The 15,828-nt window shown below is 33.7% G+C and overlaps 1 protein-coding gene across 4 annotated transcripts in view; it reads left to right on the plus strand.

Annotated features, from left to right (window-relative positions):
* Nucleotides 1-15,828, plus strand: part of CFAP54 (cilia and flagella associated protein 54) — a 101,851-nt gene that overhangs the window by 10,355 nt on the left and 75,668 nt on the right. For all 4 annotated transcript variants that reach the window (XR_014951749.1, XM_031507516.3, XM_085568223.1 and 1 more), the window contains exons 4-17: nucleotides 1,668-1,839; nucleotides 3,877-3,935; nucleotides 5,269-5,412; nucleotides 5,829-5,942; nucleotides 6,037-6,135; nucleotides 6,649-6,847; nucleotides 7,565-7,639; nucleotides 8,493-8,605; nucleotides 8,721-8,892; nucleotides 9,547-9,632; nucleotides 11,589-11,723; nucleotides 12,730-12,877; nucleotides 14,623-14,678; nucleotides 15,633-15,761. Coding sequence is in view for 3 of the 4 variants with exons in the window: in XM_031507516.3 (XP_031363376.3) it covers nucleotides 1,668-1,839; nucleotides 3,877-3,935; nucleotides 5,269-5,412; nucleotides 5,829-5,942; nucleotides 6,037-6,135; nucleotides 6,649-6,847; nucleotides 7,565-7,639; nucleotides 8,493-8,605; nucleotides 8,721-8,892; nucleotides 9,547-9,632; nucleotides 11,589-11,723; nucleotides 12,730-12,877; nucleotides 14,623-14,678; nucleotides 15,633-15,761 (1,701 nt within the window). In the remaining variant the exon portion in view is untranslated. The remainder of the gene's footprint in view (nucleotides 1-1,667; nucleotides 1,840-3,876; nucleotides 3,936-5,268; nucleotides 5,413-5,828; nucleotides 5,943-6,036; nucleotides 6,136-6,648; nucleotides 6,848-7,564; nucleotides 7,640-8,492; nucleotides 8,606-8,720; nucleotides 8,893-9,546; nucleotides 9,633-11,588; nucleotides 11,724-12,729; nucleotides 12,878-14,622; nucleotides 14,679-15,632; nucleotides 15,762-15,828) is intronic.

Raw genomic sequence — 15,828 nt, forward strand, 5'->3', positions numbered from 1 at the left:
TCAGGATGTGGGTAAAATCTGATAAATGTCCTGCAGTTTCAGAAATTTCTGTATTGTATAATCTAAGCACCAGGCAGAATGCAAGACAATTAAAACATTCTCCTGTGTTTTGTACCATAAGTGTGCAAATCCTACTTGTAATAAAAGGTCATGACAGAAAAGCAGTGTTATGTTTTTTATAGCTTATTTGCTCACTATGAACGAAAAGGACAGAATGCTGAATACTTTTCTAAGTGCTTTAAGCTCTAGGAAGCTGAGTGACCTTAAGAATGTGTTGGAATCCTTTTGTGTTAATTGCTTATCAAGGTAGGGACTTGCAGCATACCTGTTGTTATTCATGGAAGAAAGTGCTTCAGTTGATATAGGGAGAATGCTAAAAACATGTTATATTTTATTTTAAGCAGTTCTTTGCTGAGAAGCTCTATTTTTGTACACGCTGGGTATTTTGAATTAACTAATGCAAGTTACTCTGCGATCAAAAACAAGGAACAGAAATGGTAGGCAGCTCCTGTGTATTGAGCTAATCCAATTAATATCCTTGAATCAGAGTTAGAGTGTAAATAGGTGTTTAGTGAAGAGAGGAAAGCAGACAGTTTGCTCATAAGCTAGAAGCAGATATCATGATAGAAGAGATACTTGGTATTATTATTTTTCTTTTTAAAATGTGGTTTGGCTTCCTAGAAAGAATATGATCAAAGACTATGTTAATACATTTTTAAAAATGTTTTCTAAATAAATTTGAAGTTCCAGGGATGCTCTCCTCTGTTTTCTGTATGTCTGCCTAGACTTTGAACCAGTCCTACTGGTAAATGTTAGGGCAACTCAATACTAAAATGCCTGTTCTGTAACTTAGCCTTTACAGACTGAGATATCCTTAAATTTTCAGATACGAAATTTAGTTGGCAATTATCCCTACAACTGGAAATGGAAAATGATAATATGTCAAATGATTACATCTTAAGGCTTTAAATGTAATTTTTCTTGCCATATTCCCACAGTTAGTTTTGTTTTTTTTTTTAATATAACATTAAGAAATGGCATTTTGGGACTAGAAACTTCTAGCTTCTGTGAATCAACTGCAACAAAATAATATAATTTCAAATCTTACCAGGTTAGGAGGCTTTTGAGAGAATAATAGGTACTGAATGGTCATGTCCCACTTAACCCTTTTTTTTCCCTGTTTGTTCAGCTGATGCTGTAGTCCAGGCATGAGTTAGGTCACGTTATTTTAGGTATTGCAAGGAAGAGAAGGAAAAATCCATCTGTGGAAAAGTAACAGATAAGAGTGAGAAATAAGATAGTGGTGATATAGATGGAGAAGTGTAGAAACGTTAAAACTTCCTTTAGTTTGTGGAAGACATCTACAGAGAAGCCAAGCGTCAAATTCTTTGAATTTCAGTTTAATGCCTCATTCTCCCTACATCCCTTCCAGCACTCCTAGTTCACTAGGTGCATTTTCATCCTGTGACACAGTGGAAAATGACTGGGGTTCATGGTACAACAACCCTGAAGCTTTAGCACTTTCTCCATATTCTAATGCTCAGTTAAAGGTCATGCTGATTTTTTTTTTTTGCTGTTATGTTACTCATAATTTTGTTGTACTTTGCTGATGTGGACTGACATATGCATATTTTAATTAACTTTGTATATATTTCTATGTGTTTTAGTTCCATGCTTTGCAAGCAAGAAATGTTTGCATTTATCAGATGGTTTGCAGCAGAGACAGAAATCTTCAGAATCAAGAGTCCCTGCAGACATGTCTCAATGCCTTGACCTCATTAAGACTCACTATGCAAGTGGCTCTACCTCAGGAGAATTTGTGTTGGCTTATCTACAATGGTACCTCAGGCTTTCCATTTACGTTTCTTTGCTAAGCAAAGCTGTGAAGGGAAACTTTTATACTCTTTATACTCTTTAAGGTCAACTTAAGGGGCATGAATAAATCTCTAGTTAGTCTTCAATCATAGTAGGTTTTTTTTTTTTGTAATTTTTTGTCTTTCTAATAGGAGGGATTTTAAAATTAAGATTTCCACAGTGTACATTTTGAGGTGGATTGTTATAAAAGCATCCACTTTTTCATCATAACTGTGCTTAAGAGTACAAATAAAATCAAAAGTAAGGACATTTTTGGAGTACATCCTGATTAACAAAAAACGCTTGAGATTTTTCTATCAGTTAAATGTTTGTTTTGATGGTTGTTTATTTTGGTTACTGATTTTTTTTTTTGGTTTTGGTTTGGAGGTTTTTCTGCTTGTTTGTTGTTGGGCTTTGTTTTTTTTTTTTTTAAAGGGAATTGCAGATCTAAGAGTAGAAAATTATTGTCTGCCATTACATCTTTGTATTTTTGAAAGTACTTTGAAGGGAAGAGTTGATAATAAAACCATTCTAAAAAATACCATCTGTCACTTAAGGATTTTGATCTATGTATAAGATTTCAGATTGCTTGCTTGTAATGCTTGTATTAGGGAAAAATTGAGAAAATAACGGAACTGCAAACTAGATGCACAGAGAATGATTTATCAAGATTTTAATTTCAGGAACAACAACAGTCTATTTTTGCTTTGAAAGGCAATGTTATTTAGTCAAAAATAAACAGACTAGTATGAATTTCACAGTATATTCTGAATTGGAAGGGCTGCATGAGGATCATCAAGTCCAACTCTTGAGTGAATGGCCCATCCAGGGATTGAACCCACAACTTTGGTTAACCATTGTTAACACCATGCTCTGGCCAACTGAACTACTATGGTCAATTGTTGCAATATAAATTGAAGACATAGTATGTTCTTGATTTAATTTTAAAAAATGTACTTTCTCTAAGCTATGATTGGTCAAAGTTCTTATCCTTTTGTTTTACTGGGACTGCTGTTGCCCTCAGTCCCTATTTCTGAGGTGTATTTTTTGATTGTATGTTTCTATGGGAGAAGAATTAAAATTAAAATATACTCACCTGCCATTCTTATATTGCACTGCCCGTGTGTGGTACAGGTCTCTGTACCAATCCTAGCCAATAATCTACTCTAATTAGAAGGAGGCAGTAACTCAGATTTTCCTTAGTTCCTGAACATTCTTCTGCAATTTCAGACAATAGATTTTGTGCCTCATTATACGTTTGACTGATAAAAGAAATCTTCCTAATATTTGCTCCATTTGAGCTTATTGGGATAATAACACCCTTCTAGCTGACAGCTGACATTGTGATGCCTCCTGCTGCCACAGGTGTCCCTTTCTGAACATTCATACAGACAGAAGAATAGGCTTTTTTTTTGTTTTCCAAAGCTGCAATGTCTTTTATACTTCTAAGACTGATTTTTAAAAAAAAATTATGATGTTGCTTGAGTCAAGTACATTTTTGACAGGTTTTTAATTTCTAAGTCATTTTGATGCTCTTGGAAACTCTAGTAGTTTTCAATTTTCTTCATGTCACTTATCATACTTAATATCACACAATATTGGTGGTGTCTGCCAGGACAGTGCTATGATGGACTAAAAGAATCATGTAAGGTAAGGTGTGTGAGAAGAGGTAGTATTTTATTTTAATGAGCGTGGCATTTGGAGATGAAAGTAAGATTTTTCTCTCTAGCAGTTACTAAGTAAAAAAATGAATTCAATAAATTTTTAAGATATCATTCTCATGAAATCTCACAATTATACTGCTTTTGAAACTAATATTGCAGAATAATTTAATGCTTTCATCTCTAAATTAGAAGTACAAAAAAAATTAGTTTTTCATTTGTTTAATGAAAAGTCATGAAATTGTTCTTCTCTGGAAGTAACAACCCAGATAATAAGAAAAAGTTTGAGTTGCTTAGCATAACAAATTTCACATGGGATTATAGAATTTACCTGTTTGTTTATTTTAATTTATTTTTGTAGGTACTATCCATATCTACACCATATGCAGACATTTGATGGTGATGGGTCAGTCTGCTAAGGTACGGAAAAATAAATAGAAAGGGTTGTAAAATTAAAGAAGTTTAGAAAATGGACCTGTGTTTTGCATAACAGTGTACCCTGACTTCAATTTCTCTGGCATTGCCAATAGTAGTACTTTGTCGCAAGGAAATAAAATGTCTGTGTTTCAAAGTGGTTGATTTCTAAGCCCTCATGCCTTCCTGAGTCTGTTCCTTCCTCAGCTGTGGAATGGAGCCCAACGTAATGTCTTGCTGGACACTGAGATGCCACACGTTAGGCTGTTTCAGAGGATTCCAGGTGCTTTGTTTTGGATAGCTATATGTGTTCAAGAACTGATCTTTTGCATCTTAAAATATGGAAATGTGCTGACACCTGGTGGCCAGGATTTTAGTTGTGAATACTTGATAAAAATAACCTGGCCTCTCCCCTATACCTTGTTTTTTCTGAATGTAGTTTTTTTTGGTCTTAGCTTTACTCTTTTCTCCTAAATCCTGGAATAGAATTTGAATCAATCTTAATATATTTTCTTACGTGATGTTTTATTAATCTTTTACTGAGCAGGAAAGATTTTTTATCTTTGAATATCTTCTATTAGAAATAGAAGTGATTTAGCACCTCCTTTAGCATACTCAGGTTTCTGCTATACAGGAAACAGGAATTGATTGTGGGTGTGTCTGATTCTTGAAATTCAGACTAAAGAAAATTTGTATATTGGCTTAATTTAGGGCAAAGATTGTGCACATTTTATGTACCTCAGGGAACTGCTGACCCAAAGAAAATAGTAAGAGGAAGATACAGATACTGTTCATTCAATTGAGAAGGACTAATTATTAAAATTAGACTGTTGTAATGACTATGTTGCCCTGCAAGTTAGGAACCAAGAATTCCATGGGTATAAATTAATCTAAGCACAGGTTTTCACTGGAAAAGACAGTCTCCATTGCATCCCAGATAAGCTTGCTGATCCTGTTGAAAAATGATCACTAGAGCTGCCAGAAAAGGGAGGGCTTGCTCTCAAGAGGAGATAAGAGAGAAGGGTGGGATCTTTGTCTGGTGGCAAAATTCTAGTAAAATAGAGTTGATAAGGTAGTTTGGAGTATAAAATAGTGCTTGACCACTAGTTTATGATGAAAAAAAAAGCCATTAATATGCAGGGGAATGTTTTTTAGTCAATAAAATATGTTAAAAATTAATTCAATTTCTAGTGGTTTCCCCCTTCTCTTTCAGTTTGTTCCTTCCAGGTGAGGATAAGTCTCTAATGCAAAATAATTACTTCTTATTCCTTTTGTAATAGGAAACATATTTATGTAGGTTAAAATGCATTCATTTTGAAAACAGATTTCTTTAATACAGGTCCTGGAATACTTACTGTGGGCCAGTATATGTATGGAATCATCCATTCCACTCTTATCTGTGCATTATTTGACGTGGAGAGCCACCCTATATGCGGCAGTTTCTCAGTGTTATTTTGATTGTCAAGCTGGCATTCATGGAGAGGTATCCTGATTTACCTTATGCAGCATTTCAGATGCAATCAAATGGGAAATATTTATTTAAGTATTCCTACTTATTATCAGATCATATGTATTTAGAGTTCTGTTGGTATTCCAAAGTTTTACTGCAAAGTGGAGATGTGTTTCCACATGTAAATGCATAGTCAAGTCAAATGCAATAACACTTTGTATACACTAACAGTCACAAACTTTTAGCATTAAACACTGACCAGGTCCCATGCATATGTACAAAAGGTATTTTGCAGAAGTTTTGTTTTCCTTTTCAATTGTTCAGGACCTGACTTTCATTGCAGATCTTTGCAGTTGTATAAATTCAGGAATGATATTATTCTGAAATTAGATATCAACATACAGGATATGAACACAGAGTATATATATTTTTAAAAATTCTTTGGACAGATATTTGCTCGCCGTGGTTTGATTAAGATTGACGAACTGAAGCAATTAGAAGATATCAGTTCTTCTCTGGAACATACAGAGACAGAAAAGATTTTTAGAGAGGCTACTCTAAAGGTATCATCCTGTGAGTCATTGTGAAAAGGTAGTTATGATCTCTCTGAACAGAACATGTAGCATACATGATGACTTACTTTTTTCTTTGTGTCAGATGTCAGTAATGATTTTCAAGAGAGCAGTATATGCATCCAGAAGAAAGTCAAACAGCTTTCGACGTGAGTCAAAAGTTAACCCGAGAAAAGCAGTAAATGTAAGTCTGACATTTCAAATAATCCTTCTCTTCCTTTGCTCCTGTCATGTGATGAAACCATGATATAATTCTTCTAAATAGTGCTATACATGAGCAGAAAGTTTTATATTTTCGATTTTGTAAGTAACAGAATTTATTAATAAAACTCAGAACAAGCTTGGAAGTAGGGAAATTGTACTAATTATTACTTTAGAAAATTATCAGGAGAGATCTGCATGGATCTAAACTACATGGCCTTAATACTCTCCCTTATAATTTCTATTGTACTGCTTTTGAAGTAAAATACCATGCAGCAGTGTGTCTGGTTGCTGAGGAATGAAAGTGCTGTACCTGCTTAGCATGAGGCTTTGCTGTGCCTTTGAAGCATGACATTAATAACAGCAATATATTTTACAGTATGTTATTTTCTGTTTTGAACATGTACTTGCCTTCTGATGGAGAAATGTTTTGAAAAAAATCTTGCTTTGTTGCGAGTCAGATGTCATAAGGCTTAAATTGCCTTTTCTTACTTAGGTGTCATGGCCTCGCACCACTACTGAGCGGCTGCTGGTGGCAATGTTTGATGGTGCTGCAGCTCAGTTCCTTGCCATCCTAGAAGCACTGTCTGATCGCAGCAGGAATCTATTGCCCCCTCATCCTCCTGTTCCTGACGAAATGCAAATTCGTGATGTCACTTCTGAGCTTTTTTCTGCAGGCCTAGAAATCCTCTCAGGTAAGAGTTTTTGTTCAAAGAAGCAAAAACAGTTGGTAAGGAGCCTGGACCTCCATTTTATTTTGTTTTTGGTTTTTTTTTTTTTATTATTATTAAAAAAAAAGTGCCTGAACATATATATTTGAGTTATAAAAATAGCATATATAAAAGCAGGTAGTCTTTCTTATCTCCACATAACAGAAAATAAAAATCTGTGTTGATCTCCATGGTCTATTATAATCAGTAAAAATCTGCAGCAGTTTATGCCTATATTCTCTAAGTAAACTGGAGTTCACTTTCTTTGTAGTGGCCTTTACAGGCTTTACTGTGCCATGTATTTATGGCTAAACCAGTGTTGTTAACACAGTGTTTTCACTACTACTGAGCAGTTCTTGCACAGCCTGAGAGCAGCTGGGTGGGGGTTGGGAAGCCAGGCAGGGTCAAAATACCATGGTGTTTGATGTATTCTATTTTTTTTTAAATTTCATTCAAAGTTAGGTGTAAAAACTTGAAAACTTGAGAAAAACACTGGACTTGATGGTTCATTCCACACTTTTTTTTTAAACTGGGCTCTGGGATGAATATAGCCCTGAGTATAGAGGTATTTTGTCAGTTGAAGGTTATATAGAGACTAAGTACACTTCAGAATGATATTTTTCTTGGTATGATTACTGGCTAATTAGAGCGTAACAAGTCTGATATATTATAAACTGACTTAATAAGCTGTCTATGTTGAAGGTGGAAAGAGCAATGGCACCAATCACTTTGGTATAATTAATCCATCATCTACTCTTCTGCAGTTGATGATAACAGGTAAGCTAAATAAGAATTTCAAAGGATTTTTTTTACCCAGTGGTATAAATACTCAGTGGACAGAATTAATTTTCATGTAAGTAACATTTCTATACATAAAGAGTCTGCAAAATGATGTCCTGTTTGGAGTGGTTCTGTGCAGGGTCAGGAGCTGGGTTTTGTTGATCAAGCTTGTGGGTCCCTTCCAACTCATGACAGTGACTGTGGTGTATTGTTAGAACTTGCTGAGAGTTCTAAGGACCAGGAAGTCTATTTTCTGCCTTACTGTGGTCTGGATAAATATGAAAAGTGAGACAATAGGCTCCCTATGTGTATGTGAGTATTTTCTTACACAATAATGAGAAACTGCCTGGAAAGAAATTGCACATGTTTCTGTGCAATTTTTAAACCAAATTTTGGATAATAAGGATTTTTACAGGGTGATAAGCTCATCCTGCAACAGCAAGGACTAGATCCTTGGTATTCTATACACAGATATGTTAATATCAGTCATTTTAGAGCCACTTTTGAATGTAACAGGACATTGCCATATAGTTAAGTGGCCATGATGGTATTTGTTAAAAGTTTGGATTTTATGATCTTGAAGGTCTTTTCAAACCTTCATGATTCTGTGGTTGCAGATCCATCATTAAAGCATCCTGCAAGCATAGACATTACTATGAAAAGATAAAGCTATTGTTTCTTGTGAAGTTATTAAAACATCCTTCAAGTTTATGCTGACTATTGAAAAATGTGTGGACATTTATATTTATATTTATCAATACCCAAATTATGAAAAGAAATGAAATTAAATGTTCAATAAACTTCTGAATACATATATACAAAACAGAAAATATTTTTGTCATCACTGCAGGTGAAAAAGGGGTGTCTGGAGATGCTGCTGTGAAATTTGTAAAATTAGCTTTCAGCTATGAAGAGTGGAACGTGTTTTACTCTGCTCTTGAATTTGTTGATAATTTTCTTCAGGTAATCTGAATGTGATTGAGATGTTATTTATTTATTATTTTCTTATGAGGGTAAGGAGTATTCAAAATACTTATTTCAAAGACCAATTTCTATGTTTTTTTTCCCTCTCAATTAGGCTCAAGATGACCCAACATGGAAGAAAGCTGAAATAGAACTCAAACTTCTTGCATTGATGCAACCTATAGTATTCCCAGGAAAATTTGAACGTATTTTTTCTATTAGTGATGATGGTGATAGCAGAGAAGGCAGCACACATCAAGGGTCTGAAAAGACACAGACAGTTAGAAGTGAGTGTTGTTCAGTTATAGCCATGTTTGAATTTCAAATATTTTTTCAGCAAGAGGTTTTGTTAATTATTTAAAGACTATGTAATATGGTTTGTGCAGTAGTCTGACAAAAAGTAGTAATTGAGAAAATGCCACCTATTTTTTCCAGTTTTCATTTGTCAAAATATGACTTCATACTATTTCTCTTAAGTGGGAAAGGCATGATGTATGTTAAACATGTGTCAAGTTATAAGTAAAGATGCAAAATGATTTAATGTTTTCAGACAAGTTTTCAGGGAAACAGTAAAACAGTTCTTTGAGGATTTTTTTGTCTGTTCTTATACCTAATTTATGCAAAATTTCTTTACGTAGAAGCAAGAAAAACTTTTTAGAGCAATTGCAGTTTAATTCTTTGACAATCAAAGGCCTGAATATGTCTTGAAAACTTTCTGTTTCCTAGAAATGGAAATGCTCACTTTTCACAGAAGTGAATAAACTTGGAATTATGTCTCCACCTCTGAATTTACTGTTTCATAGACCATACTGTCTGCTGGCTTATACTCGTAAATCAGTTGACTCAGATGTTTTCAAACTTAGGTTTTAAATTAAATAAAATGTGTTGCTTTCCTTTTCCCCCCCCTTTTTTTTTAATAAATGCTTTTTTTATGAATGTAGAGGAATCCTTAAAGCCTGGAGATCCTTTTCGTGATCTTATGATTTTGGCAACAACAGTGTTTTCCTACATCTCCACATCTGAGCAGGTAATAACAGAATTTGAGACATTTCTCCTCAATGTATCACTTAATCTGTGATGAATGTCTATAATTGAAGATTAAAGGAATCAGTTGCATGACTAACAAACTTCAAGAATATAAAAAGTGAAAAAATATACTTATGAATATTATCAGTTTATGCTTTAAAAAATGGTTTATATTTTAAAAAATGCTCTGTAATCAGTTACTTTAAAATGCTTGTTGGATATTAAATCTATTTGGAAGTCCATAGGGCTGATTTCATGTTTCAGCTCATAAAGCAGAGATCGAATTTCTTTACATGTTGGATTTAGGTGGGCAAATATGTTCCTCTGTGGCAAACACTTCTGCAATATTTATAGAAATGGGGGCAGCTACCCTAAGGAATGATAATGCCTTCTTAACAGCACTATGTCTGCAATTTAAGGTGAATTCTCACTGCAAAAAACTGAAACAAGCAGCAGCAACAACAAAATCAATGAGAGTGGGACTCTGTGCTGAAGTCTCCACTGTAGAAATAATCCCATTATGTATCTGATGATTTATTCCACTGTAGAAATAATCCCATTATGTATCTGATGATTTATTCCCTGAGTAACCACTTCTACTTGCTCAAACTGAGATTTCCCCTTAATGTGCTACTGAGAGGGGAAGAAATTATAGTGTAATGTCACTACTACTAGCACTTACATTGAAATAGTTTGTCATCCAAAAGACTAATTAAAATTTTTCCTTAGGAAAAAAAAAACGTTTTGATAACATGGTATATATCTTAACTGCAAAATTTATTTTAGATATAATTTGAATATTGCCACAATTTGAACGTAACTGGAGCATACACATTTTTAAGTTTAGTGTAGTATATTTAGCCAAAGTATTTTGCCTGTGAGGTATCCCACAGATATCCTTAGATAGCATGATTTGTCAGTTCTTAATGTGACCTCTGTATGGAGGCCGTTATCTGCATTTAAACTCTGCTGGTTCTTCTACACTTTCCTGCAAATCTTCTTGGTCTTTTGTCCAGAGAAGAAAAACAAATTTGCCCCTAATTAACAGAGCATTCACTGATGGTGAAGTTGCATGATATATAGCTGAGACAATCTAGCAGCTTGCTGCCACCAAATCAGGGGCAAAAATAATTTTGATTTATGTTTTTCTCTCCCTTCAGTTTCATTATTAACATCCCATAAATCTTATGCACAAACATATGGGAGTATAAGTAGTGTGCATATATCAGGTTTCACTGCACCTGAGATACTAGTTCAACTCTGCTATAACTGGTGATAAAGATGTGTGCTGCTCCTTACTGTTCAGAATGTGTTCAACACATAGATGGACTCTATTACCTTTTAAAATGTGTTAACTAGGAGGTTAACTGACTAGAGTTTTGAATTTATTAATTATTCTCTTTGCAAGATGCAGATAGGGTTTAACATTTCTTTCACTTGTTAGATATTTCAGACCAAATTTTTTTTCTAGTTGTTTGTTTTTCACTGCTTCATCATCTCAAATGCACCAACAGCCTATGAAAGTACTCTGTCAAGGAAAATGAAACTATTAATTTAGATTTTCTTCTGCAAATATTTAAATATTTTAATAAAAATAAAGTTTCTCCAGAATCTATTGATTTCAGCATTATAGTTGATTTGCTCTCTCATATAATTTTAATCTCACTGATTTTCTTGTCTATGTTCATTTTAAAAACTTGTCAATAGAAAAAAAAGAAATAAACTCCCCAAACCTCTAAACCCACTTATATTGTTGAGAGAAGAAAAGCTTGGCTGGTCTACCAGAAATTATTTTTAAGAACTATTTCTAAAACTTTCAAAATGTTGTCATCCCTTATAAGAAAGTGGCATATTTTATTTACTTGTGTTAAAAAATGTTGAGACTGTTTATGTACTAGGTTATTTGTGTGTTTATATGCCTACCCATTTCCACAATTATATTGTTTTTTCTTTTCAGAATGTCCATCCTGACAAAGAAATACTTGTTGATGTAGTAATGTGTTTGTGGCAGAAGTGTAAAATGGAACTTCAGCAAATCCAAACAAGTGGAAGTCACTGCTTAGAATATATCCACAAACACCAAGCTTACCAAGTACTCCTTCATTATAATCTATTTCTCTTAATGTGAATGCAGTCTCTTATAGTAAAGGCAGTGAAATACTGGTATTCAGTCTAAGTACCTTTTCTTATGGTAAAGTGCAGATAAATCTTCTTCAAAAAAATTAATTATATGTACACTTTGAACACGCTGTGCTCACATATGCCAGTACCAAAATATTCTCTTTTTGTAGTAAAGTGACCCACTGTCTGCCAGTGGGCCACAGTGGTAAGAAGCTAAATCTGTGAAAACATTTGGGCAGGATGTAAGAAGAAGCATTTGAGATGTTCTGGCAGAAAATATCAATGTATTTCAAGAAAGTTCCCTAGATCAATTTAAGGAAGTGGCAAAAACCTTACAACTTAAGACAAGGGAGATAGAAGTCAACAGTAGAATAGTATTCAGCCCATGGGATAGAGTCACAGCCTTACCTTGAATTCGTCCTGTGGGTGAGAGGCTCTTGGTGAAATGGGCTGTCTGGGCTTCCAGTTGGTGCAAGCAGTTTCTGGAGGAGTTAATTTTGTGACCCTATATAGTATAATTGTTTTCCCCAGAAGGTAGTGTACAGTTATTTTCCTCTATATGTACAACAGCAACTCTTTTATTCTGAGTTTAACTGGGAAGATCTGGAGATAAATGAGAGGCATGTAATCAAATCTACTGGAAGGCTTACTGCACTAGAGCAAGGTATAAATGTTATGGCTGTAGAACATTTATAAAACTTTCCAAAAGGAATGGCAGGAATAATAATGTTCTAAAATAAAAAAAAAAAGTCTGCTCTCTGAAGGAACAGGGGCTATGGAACAGTATAAATTCAGCATCTTAGTCTGGTGAAATTTCAAAAAAGAACCCAGATCCAGGAGACGAGTTGTGTGTATGCTTGTGAATATTTTTAGACAATTTTAAGTGCAAAACCTTGTCTACCTCTGTAATGCATAAAGGTCGTCCAAAAATTTGTCTCTGACTTGATTCTTTTTCTTGCCCATTTCCTCATTTTTAGTGGGTTCATATACTCTGGATAATGAATGAAATAATTGAGAAGAGCAACATAGCAGGCACTAATGTAATGTTTGCAGAGATAACCTTATGTATTGCTGTAATACTGGAAAATGTAGCTGATTCTACAAGTGAATCTAAGGAAAAAGAAGGTAAAACTTTCAAGAAAAAAAAAAGAGTTTTCTGAGTTTTCTTTCATGAATGACTTTAAAAATTGGAACTTTTCTGAGCTGAAAACTAACATGCTATTCAAAAAATATTATAAAGAGATTGTTGAGAGTAGAAGAACAGTGGTTTCGCACACAATTTCACCCATTATTGGAGCTAATGAAACCTGGTTTTCCAAGGAGTTATGATTTCTTTCCTTACATTTCCAGTTCTATTGAAGTAACCCGTTTTGAATTACATCTCTTACTACTCACTCTCCTCACAGGCCTTCTGTGTCTCTTAGCCCCTTCTGAGTAGCTTCAGATCACTGTTATTTTCTCTGAATATGGGCTAGGCAAAACACAGTTATGTACTGTAGCTCATTTGGAGCCTTCAAATGCTGGTTGATTAGTTGCAGGCCAAAGAAAAGGGGAAAATATTGAGATCATACTGAATCTTTTGCATTTTTTGGGTCATCAGTTTGGTTTTCTTCTCTACATATTCTTGATTTTTGTACAGTAATTCAATTTTTTTTGAGGTTGAACTTGGCTGACATTATTACCAATATATGCTACCACAATCACATTAAACAAACTTCCTTCCAAAACCTGACTAATGCTGTAAAATAAGAATATTTAGACATACTTTAAAAGCTCTCTGTTGTATATTTTGGAATATGAATAAAAAATCTCATAAATGTATTACAGTAACTAGAGAGTAAATGTTAAGGATCTTATTAGACCATATCTAGAAACAGAAAGTAATGATAATAGTTTTGCACTTTTGGAAATAAATCTTGGGAAATTACTATTTTGTTATTAAGATAGAGTAGGTATTGTTTTTGGTGGTGTTATGAAAAATCATAAGGTTCTTAGAAAGAATAAATGAGAACCTCATTGTAGCACCCCTTCTTTTCCATTCAGTTTAAATATGTCTTTCTGAAGGAAAAAAAAAAAAAGCTGAATAGGAGCCATTGGTCAAAACAGGCTGACAGTCAAGCACATGCTTGTGCTGAAAATAACCTATTTACTCAATGAATACTAAGTTTTTTATGAGGAAGAGACAGTGAATAAGCAAAAACAGGCATGAAAAAGTGGCACAAGGAGTGACTAGAAGGTTGTTCCTCTCAAAGCACAAAAACAAATATTTCAGCAAAGAAATGAAATTAGAGTTTAACCAAGAACTAAAAAATGTTCTTTTTTTTTTGAAGAGGGAAACATAGGTTTGGATGTAGTCTTCATAAATGAAAGTAATTTAAACAATCAAAGCAAACTTTTAAAAGCTGATAATCCTGCTTCAAGAAATATTAAAATGAAATACTATTTATCATATTAACATGACCTCTTATTCTTAAAAATTGTTCTATAAGTGAAATTAACTGTGAATTAGATAGTAATAGCTTTTAATTGATTTTAAAATGGAGAATTTATATGAATGCTACAAAAATATGAGGAACTACAGAGTAAGTCCTAGTTTCATTAGCTTGGATATGATGTGGCTATGAAATATATGGTACCTTTAAAATACATTATTAGCTAATAATATAGTGTATTAGCATAACTGTACATACATTGCTGTGTGTCTAAGCCCTGAAAAACTCTTCAAAAACAATATCATTACCTCTCATAGTCAAACACTGAAGAACAGAATTATTGCCAGACTCTGAAATTAGAAGTAGAGCTGATTGAATGGTGCTGAAATTTACTGGATTTATTTGATTTTCACTTCTGCTTTTCTTCCTATAAAAAAGGAGGAAGTGCTTCTCTTTTGCAAGACGAAGCCTGTGATATGCCTGAAATACTGATGGTAACGTCCAATTTATCTTCATTGATACATTGGTTTTGAATAGAATAAGAATACTGCTTGAAGCCTTTCATACGATTTTGTATGTAGTTTCACAAAGATGAAATATTTCACGCAATCCTATTAGTGGAGAGGCAAAAAAGGAAAGACATTTTTTCCAATTAAATGAAATTTGAAAATTTTCCCTGCATCTTTCTTATCAGTTCTTTTTCTGGAAGGGATTGTATTTGAAAGTTTTTTTGAAAGCATGATCATAGTGATTTCCGCTGTATACCTTTTTCTATGCCAATCTATAGTACCAGCCTTAAATGGTTCAATGCCCCATTTTATTAAGATGGTAGAAATTTTAGTCCTTGCTTAATTTGGGAAAATATTTTGGGTTGTGTTTTTGCTTCCTTCTTTTTATAAGGATCATGTGGAATACATGAAACATTCTGAGTGTCCTTGCTTTTGCTCAGCATTTTGTAGTATTTTCCAATCAAATGACTTACTAAAGCATGTTAAGGACAAATATGATTTAGCCTGAGGATTCAGGAGTTTGTCAGTCATATATCTTAATGCTAACACATATGGACAGGGTTTAGTTCAGGGACAGTCTACTTAAAGGTGGTGTTTCCTGAAAAAACTGTGTTTTCTTAGTAGCATTGAATGGACTAGTGGAAAACGGCAAATACTATGTTCAATTTAATTCTTTAAGTTCCGTCTTACTCTGCTATAAGCTGAGTAATATTTTTTTTTGAGCTGAAAAAAAATCAACCCTACTTAAAATTTAAAACATTGATATTAGTATATTAAAGTATGGGGAGCAGCACCTATGTAAAGATAGTCTTATCTATAGATGTAAAGATAGTTTTAAACTTCAACAGCTAAAAAGAAAAAACACATTACTTTTGATCATCTATATTATAGTTTTTAATGTTGTCTAAGGAAATATGTTTATATGGGTTTTCATTTCAGAAAACGCCTACAGAGCAATTACAAATTGCTTATGAAATTCTCGAAAAAGCACTTAATGACATGAACACGTCTCGGTTAATGACTCTTTTACCAGATGGAAAGTCAATATTTGACAGCTGCTGTATGAAGGTAAAGTTTACAAAAAGCTGCAACAAAATCTATCAGTAATACATTGTATTTTGATAATACAAAGTTC

The sequence above is a fragment of the Lonchura striata genome, chromosome 1A (assembly GCF_050655825.1).
Source record: "Lonchura striata isolate lonStrDom1 chromosome 1A, ASM5065582v1, whole genome shotgun sequence".
In the NCBI taxonomy this organism is placed as follows: Eukaryota; Metazoa; Chordata; class Aves; order Passeriformes; family Estrildidae; genus Lonchura; species Lonchura striata.